Genomic DNA, 16111 nt, shown 5'->3' on the forward strand with positions numbered 1-16111 from the left:
ATGAAAGGAAGACTAAAGAAAGCAAGTTAGAGAAAAGGAGAGTAAATGATTTATGCTGTCATTCATGTGACCGCACTGAGACAGCCTCTGCCTGATGATGCATTCAGTGCAACTAGATCACTCCATCCGCTCATTTCATCCGGATGAGTGGACTTATAAAGCTCCCTTGCCCTTTCCTGCTTGACACCTCCCTCCCTTTAAAAAAAAAAAGAGCAAAGGACAGCAGGGAGAAATGAGGATGATGCTGAGTGAGTAAAGACCATCATCAGAACGTGACAATTTGCTCACATTAAAAAAAAATAGTCCTGTTATGCTACCAATAATTTCATTTGCACCAGAGTGAACACACACAGCAAAGGGAATTCACAATTATTTATAAGATAGCAGGGACACGCCAGTTCAGCAGAAGTGCAGAGAGGAGGCGAGTGAATGATGTTTGCAGGGAAAAATAGATTGTATTGTGAGTGAGTGGATGGATGAAAGAGTGAATGAAGCAGTGAATGTGTGGAGGTTACATTCTAAAACCAAAGCATCAAAGCACTGTCTTGTGTTTTCCAGAGCTGTCCAAGCATAACGGATATTTCTAATATAAGCTTGTCTATTTTTGATTGGCAGAGCTGATTGAATTCCATTTCGAGCCGCTGTCATCCTGTCCTCATTTCAAACTCGCAGATCTCCCTCAGCGAGTAATCAAGCCCTTTGAAAACTGTTTGATGAAAGAAATTTGGCCAGATCATACAGGATAACATTGCATAAATCAATCTATTAGCTCACACAGCTCAAAGCAGAAACACACTGAATGAATACGTTTCACTGGAATGGGCCAAACACAGCCTTTATGTCAATATAATAACAGACCTAATAATGTAAATAATTTTGAGTTTTGAGGTTGTGAGATTTCCACAAATGAGACTTCTGCCTTCACCTCAACAAATTGATAATAGAATTGTATTTCTGGTGTGAAATATTATATTTTAAATCTCAACTGTCTGGCTGCTACTAATGAATATTCATCTATCAAGAATCTTTTCAATCATTTCAATCGTTTAGTCACTGAAATGCTAAATAAATATGAAAAATGCCTATAACAAGCTTTGAGAGCCCATGGTGAAGTCTTCTAATCGCTAGTTATGTCAGACCAACAGTGCAAACCCCCAAGATATTTACTTTAACATCAAAATGGGTTGAGCAGCAAAAGCTCACATTTTACACTGACAAGTATGGAAAAATGCAGTGCGCTATGAGTAGTATGACAGATAGTGTACTCTTAATGGTCAAAAACATGAATGTGGAACGCTGGACACTTCTCAACCTCAATGGTCATAAACATATTTTCAAACTTGTGAAATTGGCGGCCGAAAAAGCTGCAGCAGTTGCAATCGCACACACAAGCAAGTAAAAGTAAAAGCATGTTCACTTTTAAAAAAACTCAATTGAATTGGCAGACATTTTGGCGAGTGACAATCCTGGTCGAATGTTGGCGATAATGATCCACCCAGTTACAATTTGCCATTATAAAGAAGAAGAAGAAGGAGCGGTCAAATGTTGCAAAACGGCCATGTTTGATTTGAGACAACACTGTGTACTACATGTTGGTGCACTACCCTCCAATCCAATTTGAGACAAATGAGCTAAAAGTAATCAAATTGTTGAAATAGTCCGTGTTTTAAGTCAGTCCTAATTAGTTTCAAATTCTTAAGTAGTGGCAATAATCTTTTAGAGGATATAAACATAGCTGGTAAATAGTCTATTTCATTCTGTGCTGCTGGCACCAAATGGATGTTACGCATTTGTGCGTTTACAGCAGATTGCAATGTTCGTCACCTGGAGATCTGAAGGTCCAGGCCTCGTCATCATCAAAGTGCGTGTCACCAGCTGTGAACCTCTCTCCGGGGAAAAATGCATGTGCCACGGTGCCCCCTGGCCCGTCAAAGGGATATCCATCATTGTGGTCGGCCTTAGTGAAGTCGATTTGAATGTCTGCATCACTTCCTGCCACCTCGTGGAAGTTAAGTGGTGCAATGTCACTCCAGACCTTCAAGGCGTAGTACATCAGGGCTCGAACAGTGTCCCTGCCCAGTAGGGCCGAATCCTTAGGGAAGGTCCTCACTCTGAGAGAGGAAAGGGAGAGAGGGAATAAATTACACACAAGAAGGATAGAGAAGGGGGGGCATGGGACATTTGAGAGTAAAAGAAAGGACTTGAGAGAACAGGAGGCTAATGAAGGAAATGGATGAGAGATTTGACAGAAGAACAAAGTAAAAGTGGAGACAAGAGAGGACAGCTGGGGCAAAATGAGAGGAGAAAATGATGATGGACAAGAAACAAGAAGAGAGTAAGTAAGTAAGTAAAATTGAAGGAGGAAAGGGTAAGAAAGGTAAAATCCGTGGGAGGAGACAAGAGAAGAAGAGGAGTATGTCAAGTGGAAGGGTGACAGAAATGAACATGAAGACAGAGAAGAGAAAAGAAAGGTAAAAGTGTGGGAAAGAGGGTGCACAGGAGACAGAGAGAAGTGAAAAAAGGACTATACTATATACCAACAGAGGCGTTGGTATATAGTATAATATAGAAGACCAGGATGGAGAGATAGCTCTGAATTGCATAAAACCAAAAAAGCATAATGGTCAAATACACAATGTTTGCCACACATGCAAGAAAACAAATATTTCTGTTGATTTCTTGATTCCATTGTTTTTTTGTATTTCATGGTTAGGTGCTTCTGCTGCTCACATATACTGATAATAAATTGAAAATACAATGTGCATTTGAAGAGATTGTGGCATTAGCGTTCAGGAACAACTCATCATCCTTTTCACCGTCTTTCCCTTTCTCACTCCTTATTTAATTTTCTTCTTTCCTCTCATCACTGTAACATCTCTCAAGCCATTTCTTTTTGTCAGCAGCAGAAACAAGGACATGAATAAACAGTAAACCACTCAGACATCATGTTAAGCTTGTCTACCCCCCTTGCCCTCTAAATCTCCTCTCCTTCTCCATTCTCTCATTTCTCGTTTCTTCTCTCATTCCCATTTCTTGCCACCCATCAGTCTTTGCCTCCCCCCACTCTTCTGCTTCTCTGCTTCTACACGTTGCACTTGCCTTCTTTGTCCCCACAAAAGCTCTAAACACTTCTCTAAATACAATAAGCAATTTGACCATATCAGGCTGTGGTAGAAGATTTAGTGTTCATCAGCAGGATGAGCTTTTAGCCTGGAGAGAGTGCCGCCACAACCAGCTTACAACCTGATAGAAATCTGTTAAAAAAGGACAAAGTGGTGTACTGAACTGATGGAGCTTCCATTTTTCATTTAAAAATCAAAAGCTAACAAGACAGAGTCACAACACTGAAATAAACACTAAAGGTACATTATAGTACAGGAACTTGCCCAGTTTCAAATGACTTCCTTCCGCTAACATATATACTAACATATTGCAGGTGTTCAGGGTTATGCAGGTAGCATATAATGCTAGACTGCAGTCTTTTGGACTGAATTTTATTGACAACGTTGTTCTCTATTGCCAAACTACACGAATTTCTCATTTATGATGCTATTTGCACGGAAGAGGGAATGAAACTGAGCAAATTTGTAGGTGAAATGGTGAACGGAGAGATGTTTTGTAAGCAGGACCATAAACTTTGTAGTGGGAGTTGAAGGTGAGCTGAGCTGTGACTTTTCAGTATCAGTGGATAAAACAGCTTATGAATTAATTCTCTCTTACTCAAGGGATACAACACAGTGTTTTTCTGTTTTGCTGGTGTTTTAATCAATACATTTTTTTTTTTTACTAACTTGATTTCAGCTGTAGAAAGAATAATTTTAATAGCATTGGCTGGTTCCTACTATGCATCAGAATACTTCTGTATCAAACATTTTATGATTTTATCTCTAAACTGTCCAACTTGGTCTAAATTCAGTGGTTCAAACTAGGGGGCAAAGAGCCAGTGCAGCGGTGCAAAATGACTGGTACATTAAATGTGGAGCACAGCTAAAGTTAAATTGACCCCAAAAAAACTGTTTTGTGATGCTAGCAAAGGACATTAAGATTTGGTGAATGCTGGGGGCATGAAAAGATTTGAGAACCACTGGTGTAATGAGTCTGAAAGTTAGAATCCATACAATTTTAACTGAAGTGATGGATTCACAGGAAGAAATGCATGGTTTAAATATTGCACAGGGTATGTGATCAAGAAGGAGCAGCCTGGCGATAGCTTGCACACCCCCAACACCTCAGCAAGGTAACCAGCTACTTTCACGGTGCCCTGCATTGTGTAGATCCTCATTGCGGGCAGCATTAAATCAGATTGCAGGCTGCTTATGGCATGATGGAAAAAGGCCAATTATTGAGTAAACAGATACGCCACAAGCTGCTCAAGCAGTGGAGTTAAACCACAATCGAAGTAACCATGAGTGTCGTCAAATCAACCAGGGTTGAAATCTTACTATTCTAACTTCAAACTGAAAATGACAGTATAATAGTTGTCTGTGAAGAGTCTTAGTCATCTAAGGAATGTTAAGTCAAAAAATCTAAAGCCATTTTACCTCTTGGATAAAAGGCATAACAGTATAATAGTTTTAATGCCTGCCCACCCATCCCCTTTACGGGGCATATGCAAATCTCCCTCCACAACAATAATACCACAAAAACCTCATTATGTTTGATCATTTCAGACAAGCTGCACCAGCTATGGGACTGTCAAACTCAAGACTGTGCCAATCATGGTAAACATTTAGGTCACAAAAAGGTTCAGAGACAGAAGTTCTGTCACTTCAAACAATCTTGTTCATAAAAAAAGCCCTTTGTCATTCCCATTTCTTCTTTTGTCGAAGCTGGCATCTTGAAAGCCAAGTTTCTGTCAAACAAATCATTTGTTTGACATTTGTTTCAATTCATACTAGGATTCTTAATGATTAAGGACTTCTTGCTGAGGACTGGTGACTCATCCCCCTGACTGATGCTGCTCCCCCACAGTTTCTTTGCTCTTTTACCAGCCTAGGATCTCTGGCCATGGTGTAGGTACAGCAGCAGTTCGTAATGATGGTTTCAATGGTTAATTTATCTTTCTTGGTTCTTTATCTTTCTCTCTGTTCTGGTTTTAAGACCATTGGCATTGTTAAAAGGAATTGAAAATTGAAAATGTTCAAGGGATACTGGGCTACTCATCACATATTACATAATCCTCTTTACTTTGATTTTAACATCTCTGTTTGCTATCTTTGTTGGCCATTTCAAGCGTTTCCCAGTGCGAATTGGACTTGTTTAATTTGTTAATGACCGTATCTGAAGTCTGATGTTTTCTCAGCTTGGTGAAGTAAGAGGACAGAAGGATTGTTTGTCCAGTACTCTGATCGCTGAAACTACCTCTGTGAACTTGTTCCCTGACACCTTATCAGAGGGGTTTGAAAGTAAATGCTCTACAAAGAACTCAATTCAAGTGAGAAAGGTGATGCTGCACAGTTGTGCGTGAAAGAGAAACAGAGTGCTGTAGTATATTTTTTGTGTGACTCAACTGGTTGGCATTAAACAGATAAAAGATGATATTGTTATTTTTTTATTTATTTCACCAAGTGGTGGCCCTTATTCTATTTCAGAAGAACACACTGTACATGTCCAATTTGCAGAGAGTCAAAAGGGGAGAATGAACAAGAGGATGTAGGTAAGAAGATAGAGCTAAAAATTTGTTAGAAAACAGCGAACTACTGTAATATGAGCAAGAGTGAGCAAAAGAAGGCACAACCGCAGGCACTCTCCTGTTATATATTTCAGCTCCCCATCTCATCTTACACAGTTCCAACTTTAGTCAGTATCACAGAGTTTGTTCTCCATAAGAATCAAGAGTCCTTAAGTTTCAGCGTTTCTCCAGGCTACCACACTCAGAGGGATCGGTGATCACACAGACACATTTCCATCTCTTGACATCTGTATCTGATGTCTCCTTTTCCTTACCTGCAAAAAATGTCCTCATTACAACAGCTTTTTAAAAGTGGCTTGTGTTACAGGTTTGTAAGGCCTTACAGGGGTGTGAGTATGAGAGAGGGAGAGATGCCAACGATACATGGGCAAAAATAAACACATTCTCACTCCCTACCTGTCACATATCTTTTAACGCCCTGGGTAACCCTTCAGCGTAGATTTTTGGACATGTAGGGCCCTGCTGTTAAGTTAGTAACAATAAATATGCGACGTCCAGTCAGGTTAGCATTAATAAATATGTAATATCCAGTTAAACTTTCAAAATAAAACTAATGGTTAACATTGTGAAACGGCACGTGGTTAATGTCATGAAACGTCGCAATTTGGTTAGGTTTAGGCACAAAAAGTATTTAGTTAGATTTAGGCAACAAAACTACTTGTTTAGGTTTAGGAAAACATCACTGTTAAGGTTAAAGTAACTATGTTATTTACGTGACTTAACTTACAGAAGTTAAGTAAATGTAACTAACGTGAACTACGTGAATCCATTTTCTGGCCCACTTGTGCACCTCAACCACCTCCTTACTCTGACTTTTCTGTTATTTATATCCTACAGCTGCTTTTAGCTTTCATAAATGATGCTACCAGGCTTCCCCCAGTGCGTTGAACTATGACGCTAAGAAGTTAAAAGTGCATTACATAAAGGCAGGAAGTTTCCGGTCAGTGATTTGAAGCGAATGCGGAAGTCCCTTAAACCTGCATTCTATCAAACGGCCAGTTGCAAAAAAAGTCTGGTTCCAATAGAAATAATGGTAAAATTACTCTAATTCTCACCTGATTTACTACCTCAGTAAACACTTTCCTAATGAGTTTATGGTCTCAATCGCTAGTTTCATGTCTTCTTCAACACAACCTAATGTTCATTTAGCAAATTATGGTCCCATTTAGAGGAAAATATACCATAAAGCAGAGTATGCTTCAGGGCGGGATTATCTGTGATTGACAAATTGTCTGTGAAGGTTCTCAGTCATCCAGGCCATAGTTATCCAACAAAGATTGGGGTAGGCAACTGGACTTTGTAGAAGAAAAACACCACCACATCCCTGTGTTTTTTAAACCCAAGAACACGCTAAGACAGATAGTGGTACACCCCAAAGACTGCACACCCAAAGCAATTTATTGTATGTGATCCAATACAGCGAGGAAAGATACAAACGATGGTCGTTTAGACTTGGCCAGGAGTGGTTCTAACGACCATGACGACTGTCGTTACCACAGCTATTAGCACTAATGAACCAGCGGTATCGACGATCCTAGCTAAGAATCCCACAGAGGTTAAATAGCTGAGTTTCCCAGTTAGTCAGAACTGAAGAAGTCTCTTGGATGAGGGACGAAACGTCTTCTAGTTTTTCTTCTACAAAGTCCAGTTGCACTTGACCTCAACCTTAGTTGGATTGACAAGTTGTTACCATGGCGACCTGTCAACAGGCTAGAGTGACTCGTACCAACAGCACTGTGTAAATTTAACCAGCACTGTTGAAAAAGCTTATTAAGAGTTGGCTGTTCACTTTCTCTGGTGAGTACATTTAGATTGAGTACAGATGCACCTAGCTAAGCAGGCTAGCTAGATCCACACACAGCCGTGATCTAGTGCTGTGTCTTCCGTACTTACACTTACTATTTTGAGTGCATAAGTGTGATCACACTGAGAAGTATGATAAAATGCAGTGCACTGAGAGTACCCAGATGGTGCACTCATAACGCTCAACGATCGCCATTTTAGCTACGTGGAGGAAGGAGCGGGACTAATAACACAGGAGAAGTGGGAAGCAGCAAGGGAGAGGCTAACAACAGAATGTCTTTTACAAGTTTTGAACTCTATTTCATCACTAAATCCACTTCTGAAAAGTTTTGATGTGAAAAATCAAACGTGGAGATGTCGAATATTGACAGCTTTACGAAAAGTAAAGTGGCGGCAGGGTAAGCTTGCGCGAACCCGCTGGAGGAGCTAGCAAGGCAGTCACACATACCTCTGCAGCCAGCTCAGCAGAGACTCCAGCAACAACGGCAGAGTAAAACACAGCTGTAGTTTTAATATTTGTACTGCTGTTATTCTGTCGTTACATTTGAGTAGTTTAAATTAAATAAAGACATACCTGGCTCGTGATGTACAGAAAATTCTTAGCTTGTGAAACTTAACAAAATAATAAATAAACAACACAAATAGTATGAAAAGGCGACTGTCATTACTTTATTATTTTTTTTTATTATTATTTTGGAGCTCTGCAGGCAGCCTCTGTGCTGGGGGGATTGCATAATCTTGCTATAGTCATTTCCGGTTAGTGCACAACAGCAGTGTTTGATTTGAGACAACACTACCCTGTCAAAATTAGCGCACTAAGTAATTAAGTACATAGTGTATGCAGTGTACTGCATGTTAGTATACTCAAGGCAGTACCCAAATTGAGACACAGCATAGGGATGTCTGAGGGTGAGGTGAGAAGGATGTGTAGAGGTCATTGTTAAGAAAGATTTGAGTGAGTCATTTAAAGTATAACTGTAAAAAATATACAAGTAGATAGGACAAAACTGGGATTTTGAAAAGTACAGGGGGCATGTCTCATGGGTAGGAGTGAAATTTAGAAAAAACTAATACATTTGGCTAAGGTTAGGGAAAGATCTCTGTAACGGTTAATAAAAACATTAATTGCAGATATATGCAGGCTATATGCCCACTGAGCATTCCAACCGCCACACCCTTACTTTCTACCTCACTACATACAGTGTAGAGTGTGCTACTTCCTATGTTGAGTGTCAACGTGTAATTTGTAGGGATACTGTGCAGGGAAAATTGCATCAATATGTACATGTAATACATGATCCTGTGCAATGACCACGGCTGGAGTCATCTTCCATACTCTACAATTGAGAAATGTTGATCAACACGTTTGTATTCACTACGAACCCAGTAGTATCACACTTTGCTAGCTGGCTCATTCTCCAAGTATTGCGAATGCTGATTCACATCTGGCAGGTTTCCACACAAACCTCCACAGCAAATCTGCCATATTTACTGTAGTTCAAACATCGTTTCAGGTCCTTATTTCACAATAAAACATGGTGTATGGGGATGAGCAAGAAACAGGTCTGCAAACCATCTCTGCCAAAGATTAGAAAAAATTATTTAACAGACTTTAAAATTAGTTTGACGGACATAAGGCTGATTAAGGTGGACTTAATTTTCCCAACCTATTAAATTCCACGGCACAATTTCCACCTTAATTTGACAAATGTGTAAGAGCAATCTAGGCTTATGTGAAGGTATGTATGTGTGTGTGTGTGTGTGTGTCTGTGTGCATACTACATGTGTGGATTGAAAGCTACTATGGAAAGACACAAATGTTTGCAATCACACATGCACGCACACGCCCAATCTCCTATAAGATTTCATCCGCTTGACTTTTAATTTCCACGTACTTCTCATAGACCTTTCCACGTGCAGTGATGATTCAAAAGAAGAGAGGCAGAGAGGAACGAAGGGAGGGATGAGGGAGAGAAAACTCTTTTGCTGTCCCCCGCCTTCAGCTTCTCAGCAGGCTCTTACCTCCTGTGTCTCTGCTGCTCCACAGAGACATGAGCTGACATCAAAAGTGATGCTATAAAGTACATGCACTCGCAAACACACACGGACACACACACACACACACACACACAAATAATATTCACCTCCTGTGCTCCGCTACCCTCCGTAGACATAAGCTGATTACCCTGAAAATTGAAAGCTCATACGCAGACGGTGATTCATATGCTCGTATGCGTTTGTAGACACACATGTAGCGCCACAAACACTCAAACATACTCACAAACATGAATATATTTCACTGACAGAGACACAGACTCGTGCTGTGTATTATCAAAAACTCCTCAAATTTCTCTTACACACACATACACACACATCATTATCATTCAGGCTGAAGATGAAAGACACTAAATTAAAAGCCTCTGCATGAGTCTACCCTCTCTCCACAAATCTTTCTCTCCCCTTTCTAGTCCAAGTCTCCCTCTTCCCTCATCTCTGTGTCTATCCTGCCTATCACAGTCACCAATTCTGGGACTGTGATGTGAAATCTGGAGAAACCTAAAATGGGGTCCTAATAAGATAACACTCAATGATTGATGTTATTTTTATTCTTAAGGTTCCACCAAGCAATTTCACAGGTTGGTGGCCTCAAATAACAGAAGGGAGATGAATACTGACGACTTCAGTACCCTGGAATTCCGTAGTACAAAGTCACTAAACTTTTGTGTGTGGCATAACTATACTTTGTGATACCGACACAATGATGGATTTGGGACTGACCAAAAATAGAAGCACCTCTCATATATATATGAGGGAAACTCAAGGTGCACGCTTCCCCGACCTAGAAGGATTTGAACTATCTATTGCTTGAGCTAAATACTAAATACTTCAGCTAAAATTAAAATTAAAATTTGAGAACAATTTGTGCAGTACTTTGGTTTATGACAAAATACCAAAACTAATGACATTCCCATCAGTTTCAGCTGTACTTTGTGTTTACTGTTAATTAGCAAATTTTATCATGCTAATACACTAAACTAAGATACTAAGAACTGTTGAACATAGTAAACATTACACATACTAAACATTAATTAGTATGTTAATATTATCATTGTGAGCATGTTAGCACACCGATGTTAGCATTTAGCTCAATTTAGCACCGCCGTGTCTAAGTATAGCCTCAACAGAGCTACTAGCATGGCTGTAGATTCTTTTAAGATCAATATATTATGCTCCAATGAATCCAGTAACTTAGGCATGGCCTACATTGTTATCTTGTTCCTAGTTAGGCACATAGCCTCAGTGTCTCCTTAGCTGGATATGAGGTGGTGCTATAGTAACCTCAGTGAAAAGCTCCGTCCTGTGATTTTGGATTTTCTGTAAACGTTTTCAAGATCTCAAGATTTCAAGAAGTAGGTCAGACTGTCTCATTAAATCACATTACATCAAATCACGTGTTGCTTTTCTTAGTTTGTAAATAGCAACGGTATTGGTCAAAGTGCATTACCTGGTGAACACAAGATATATCCAAATACTTCATAGGTGCCAAAGGAACAAGATAATTAAAAACTCTTTGTCATGCTGTGATATGTCTGGCCATTATTGCTAGCAGCTTTTTGTTATTACTTCCTAATCTCAGTGCTACTTTTAGGACTATAACATACTGGTTCCTTCAGATACAGCAGTGGCATTTCTTAACCCTCAATAACCACTATGAGCTATGGCTATAATTTGCACTTTGATGGACTTCTGCTGCAGAGTTATGACTATGGCTACACTTAATACTCTCATTACTGACCGAATTCGTGGCTCTACTGTTTTTAAATAACCCTCACTGGGATCAGAGTGCTTGACTATGGCTCCCACATACAGGTCTCACAAAACAATAGGTATATTAATACAATAATAATACAATCCAAAATGTGAAAAAACATGATGCCGCTGCAAACTTACATCTGTGATGGATTTTCCTGGTCATTAAGTACCTGTTCATGTTCCAGCATTACTTATTGTTGTACTCAGTTAATTTACTTAATCATAGGGATGACTAAAAGTCTAAAGAGATAGATAAGCGTTATTAGGCATTTAGTCAGTAAAACCCACAAATTGTATGAGATGGAGAAAGAAAAGATACAGTCTTCCTTTTCATGTTTGTTTCTTCTTTTCTTTCTGTCCTCTTCATTTTCCTCATCCACCTCCTTTCTCTCCTCCACTCAGCTCGCTACACCTATCTGTTTGAGTTATCAGTTGGGCTGCTAATGACTGCCAAGCTGTCTGCTGTGATAATGGGCTAACAATGTGAGATAATGAGCTAACAGGGGGCTGTTGCACAACTAGGTTGAGTGCAGTGTGCTGTATGGGCGTGCGTGTATAAGAGAAAAAGAAAGGTAAGTAATAGTTAAATTGGGGATTAAGGGCTCAGCCCTGGTGCAAAGACTACTAGACATCATCAGAAAAATAATTTACTTATATTTCTCTTGTGGAAAAACACATTACTTCAATGTGAGTCGCTAAAATGAATGACTATTAAGCCTTGCCCCTTATCTTTTTACTTCTCTCTATGAAATAACTGACACTCACCAATCACTACCAACTTTGCACATTTTAAGAACATAATTGTGTGACTGATGTGTGGGAATCAGCAGAGGAGAGTATGAAGCACCAGTCACACAGACATTGTTGATGATATCCCAATACAACAATCTAAATATAATGGGGCAGGCCTTTGGTAGATCAGGGACTCCTGTAACAAGTAAAATTTTAAATGCTGCATGCACTAAAAGTTTCCGATTCTGTTAATACCAACATAAAGGTCAGTTCTATTCAAGCATTTAAATGATTTGCAGTTACTTAACACCTGGAAATACAATATGGTAGACTGCAGTGGAAACGGTGGGAGTTTGTGCTCGTTGTTCTCCACAGTCATGATTTTATGGAGCAGTGAAGGACACTGCACATTGCATTTTAACACCTGCACTTCTTACAGAACTCATATTCAAATAGACCTAAAGAACCACTCAGATTTGTGTGACAAGAGTAAGACTGACGAGTAACTGAGCTCTGTTAACTAAGTCTTGCAATTATTGCAATCTTAATGTGAGTAAGATAACCTGTCCTCAACATGACAGTTGCCTCATTATGAATCAAATTCATGTCAACTTTGTGTATCATTCATACTCTCATTTATGCACAAGCTCTTATAAAACTGCAATAATATAAATCCTAACAGACTTTGGGATCTGGGAGGGGTAGATCTCCATAAAAAGTACTGTCAAAACCAATTACAGATCAACAGCATATGAAAATCTTTTGTATTTTGAGCCAGCTTCTAGATTTTTTTGAAAAGTTCTTAGTGTCAAATGTTTTAGGCGCACAGTGAGGTCTCCAAATGCCTGATGTCAGTAAAATCTCAGACCATGAGAACTAGAATAAAGTTATTTTATGTGTCCTTCCTTTATTTCATCCCATCCTTCTCTGTAGCATAGTGTTTAAAAAAATATTAAAAATGCACTTAGTCTGACAAAAAAACAAAAAGTATCAATAAACAATTTAGTTTATATACATTACCTTCCTGACTATACAATTAAATAATTAAAAATGTATACATTAATACAATATGTAGGTTGCAGCAATATAAATAGCCATACTTTTCTTTAATCTGACTGATGTGGTGGATCAGAATACTAACATTTAATATGCCTGTCAGATTGCATCTGACTCATTAGCTGTTTTGCGCATTATCTCCATTCTGTCAGCCCTGTTATTCACCCATATAATCTAATGAACCAGAGACACCATGAAATATTAGATGATAAAAATAATTTTCTAAACCAAGCAGTGAGGGAATTGCTATAAAATGATACAACATCAGCGGGAAAAGAAAGAAGCAGAAAGCACACTGAGAGAATTACAGACGAGGCCAATCTATGCAGAATATCAATGCTTTGTTATAGTGCTTTAGTGAAAATCTGCACCATGTGGAAATCTCTCTGGATCTGAAGCCAGCAAATAATCCACAACTGTTCCAGTGCAATGTTCTATAAACCCGAGTGCTGTGAATACAAAGGGGTTTCACTGGACTGAAGACAAACCTGTCTTATTTCAGAGTGGAGTGAGCTGACAGGAGCACGGTGTATGATTGCCAGCAGCACAAAGAAGAGAAAGACAGTTAAAGCCCTCCGTGAGGGAGACAATGCATACATGCCGGTGTGTATGTTAGTCTGTTAGCTCTCCTGATTTATAAATTCATGCATGTATTCATATTCTGCACACACACACACACACACACACACACACACACACACAGGCCCTGATAGCTTGTGTAAATCACCACAGACCAACCCAACGTTTCACTGCCTCCCCTTCCTCTGTCTAACACTATGCTATGGTTTCTCAGGTGGTCAAGGGTGACCGTATTATTTTATCATGGGAAAACTTCAAAACACCCCTTTGTCTGTGACAAAGCATTTGATCTTTGGGAGTCATATATATGACTTTCTGAACCATTAAAGGAATGTTCCACCATATATCTAACCTCAAATACTCACCACATGTGGGCTTGAAAGGTGTCTCTAAAAAGTTTTATATCATGTTTCTTGGAGAAGACCGCAGCTTTGATCAGCTCGGATTCACAGCAGTTGAAATGGATTCCAACAGGGAGCCAGAGTCATGGCAAAAAAACATTTCCAAACATCTATAGAAACCTCTGAAAGCACTCCTGCAGCTTTATCAATTCGTCTGCTGGTGATTTTCATGTTTAGTATATTGTCCTCTTTTCCAATATATCACTAAATACACACTTCTGGTGGAGCTTCAGAGAAATATGGAGCCGATGACGTGACAAGACTAAAGTGCTTTTAGTAATATTGTGTAGAGTTTGGAATGTTCTGAACATAGGCTGAACATAGATAATTAGATTATGCTGCAGAGTGCTTTGAGAAGTTTCTGTGGTTTTTACTACGTTTCGATACTTTGTTATGCAGTGGCTCTGGGTCACCCTTGGAATCCACTGTAATTAAGAAATTAGTAAGAGAGAGAGAACAGATAGAATAGATAGATAGAAATAGACAAGAGATCGATATACAGATATGGATTTTGAGTGTAATGGTATTTTAATTGCAGCAGAACTGCATGGACTTAGATCACTTAATGTCCTGTTACGGATTGAATTTTCTTTTCATGGACTTTCTGTGCCTTGTTGGAATTTAGCAATTTTTAATTTAATTCAATTTAATTCAATAGTTTAATGAGGACTCTGAGGAGGTCTTTGAACATCCACTGAGACGACAGCCATATTTGTTGTTTATTAAAGGTCTCTCTAATCAGCTTGCCACTTTTACAAAATGCCTTTCCTTTGAGCCAGAATTGATCTGGAGAGCAAAAGATTTCCGGCTTGAGGAAGAGTCCTCTAATCTAATATATAAAAGGAAGCACAGATGGGGGTGGGGGGTTTCTGATTTATTGCTGACAGCACTGCACTGATGTGATGTGCTGGACTGACTCTGTACAGAACTGCATTAGGCTCAGATAAACTGATTACATAAAATACACTAAACAAACTGAAGTGGATGATTCTCCTTTGCATAATCAATACTCAACTACCGACCCTAAAATTTGTAAAAGAACACTTAACCTTAGGCACCATACCTGGTCAAGCTCTGAATATTTACACCTTTCAAACTTTTAAAATTACTATTTGAAAGTCAGTCAACATTTTAGTGACACAGAAATTGACTGGCAAACTCTGGAGTACCCAAATAATCTAACCGTGATTTGTTTTCAATTTAAATGTGTATTTTCACCATACTGTATCCTTTCATTATAAAAAGGTAAATAGTAAATAGTGTAACCCGCTGCACCTATAATTCAGGTCATTTTTCCTCATATCTTACACATATTATGATATCAAAATCTAAGTTCTACAAGGCACTGTGCCTTGTAGAACTTAGATTTTGTTCTTTCCTACCTCCATGACAGATGCCTCTTATTCCATTTGTTTTGAAGAGTCGGGCTTCGTTTCCTCCGGCCCATTCTCATCTCTGCTTCAGACACATCTGGCAAAGAACATCTGGGTGTTTTCATTAGGCTCAGTGTGGCTTGGTCTGAAGAGGAGAGGAGACAGTTGTGTCAGAGAGATGCTTATTCAACTCTATGGGAATGTCTGAGGCTATAGTTGGTGGTTTTATTGATTGGATTGTATTTTATATTTTTCCTCCTTCCAACCAAAGTACCAACTCTCCAACATTATTCCCCCAAACAAACACAGCCACATACCAAAGACTCCGGTCTCCTTTAGCCCTCCGAACTTCTGCATGGCTTTGATGGCCTTGGTCAGGGCCTCCTTGGTCTGAAGCTGACCAGTCACTGGGTCAGGGGGCGGGAGGTAGCCAAACTTGCTCAGCCAATCCTGAAAGGGAAACACAGAGTTCAAGTGTCATTCAAAGGCATTTCAAGGACTCCAAGTATCCCAAAGCTGCCGAGAAGGTTTGACACCTGTTCATGTTTACTGTCTGTGGATACTGTGTGCACAACCAGTTTATATAAGTAGTTTTGCAAAGAAGCAAAAGTTAACGTTTTGTCTTTCTCATTTGTTGTTAAACTAGAGACATCTGAATCTCT

General features: G+C 39.3%; 1 protein-coding gene across 1 annotated transcript in view; it reads right to left on the bottom strand.

Annotated features, from left to right (window-relative positions):
* The window catches only part of LOC119915058 (matrix metalloproteinase-17-like), a 69777-nt gene that overhangs the window by 29308 nt on the left and 24358 nt on the right, over nucleotides 1–16111 (bottom strand). Inside the window, exons 2-4 of the mRNA XM_038734619.1 lie at nucleotides 15767–15899; nucleotides 15459–15594; nucleotides 1825–2111 (exon numbers count right to left, since the gene is read on the bottom strand). Coding sequence (XP_038590547.1) covers nucleotides 1825–2111; nucleotides 15459–15594; nucleotides 15767–15899 — 556 coding nt within the window. The remainder of the gene's footprint in view (nucleotides 1–1824; nucleotides 2112–15458; nucleotides 15595–15766; nucleotides 15900–16111) is intronic.

This window comes from Micropterus salmoides, unplaced genomic scaffold (assembly GCF_014851395.1).
Source record: "Micropterus salmoides isolate LMB-PRFRI ecotype aquatic unplaced genomic scaffold, ASM1485139v1 Ms_hic_scaffold_20, whole genome shotgun sequence".
NCBI lineage: Eukaryota > Metazoa > Chordata > Actinopteri > Centrarchiformes > Centrarchidae > Micropterus > Micropterus salmoides.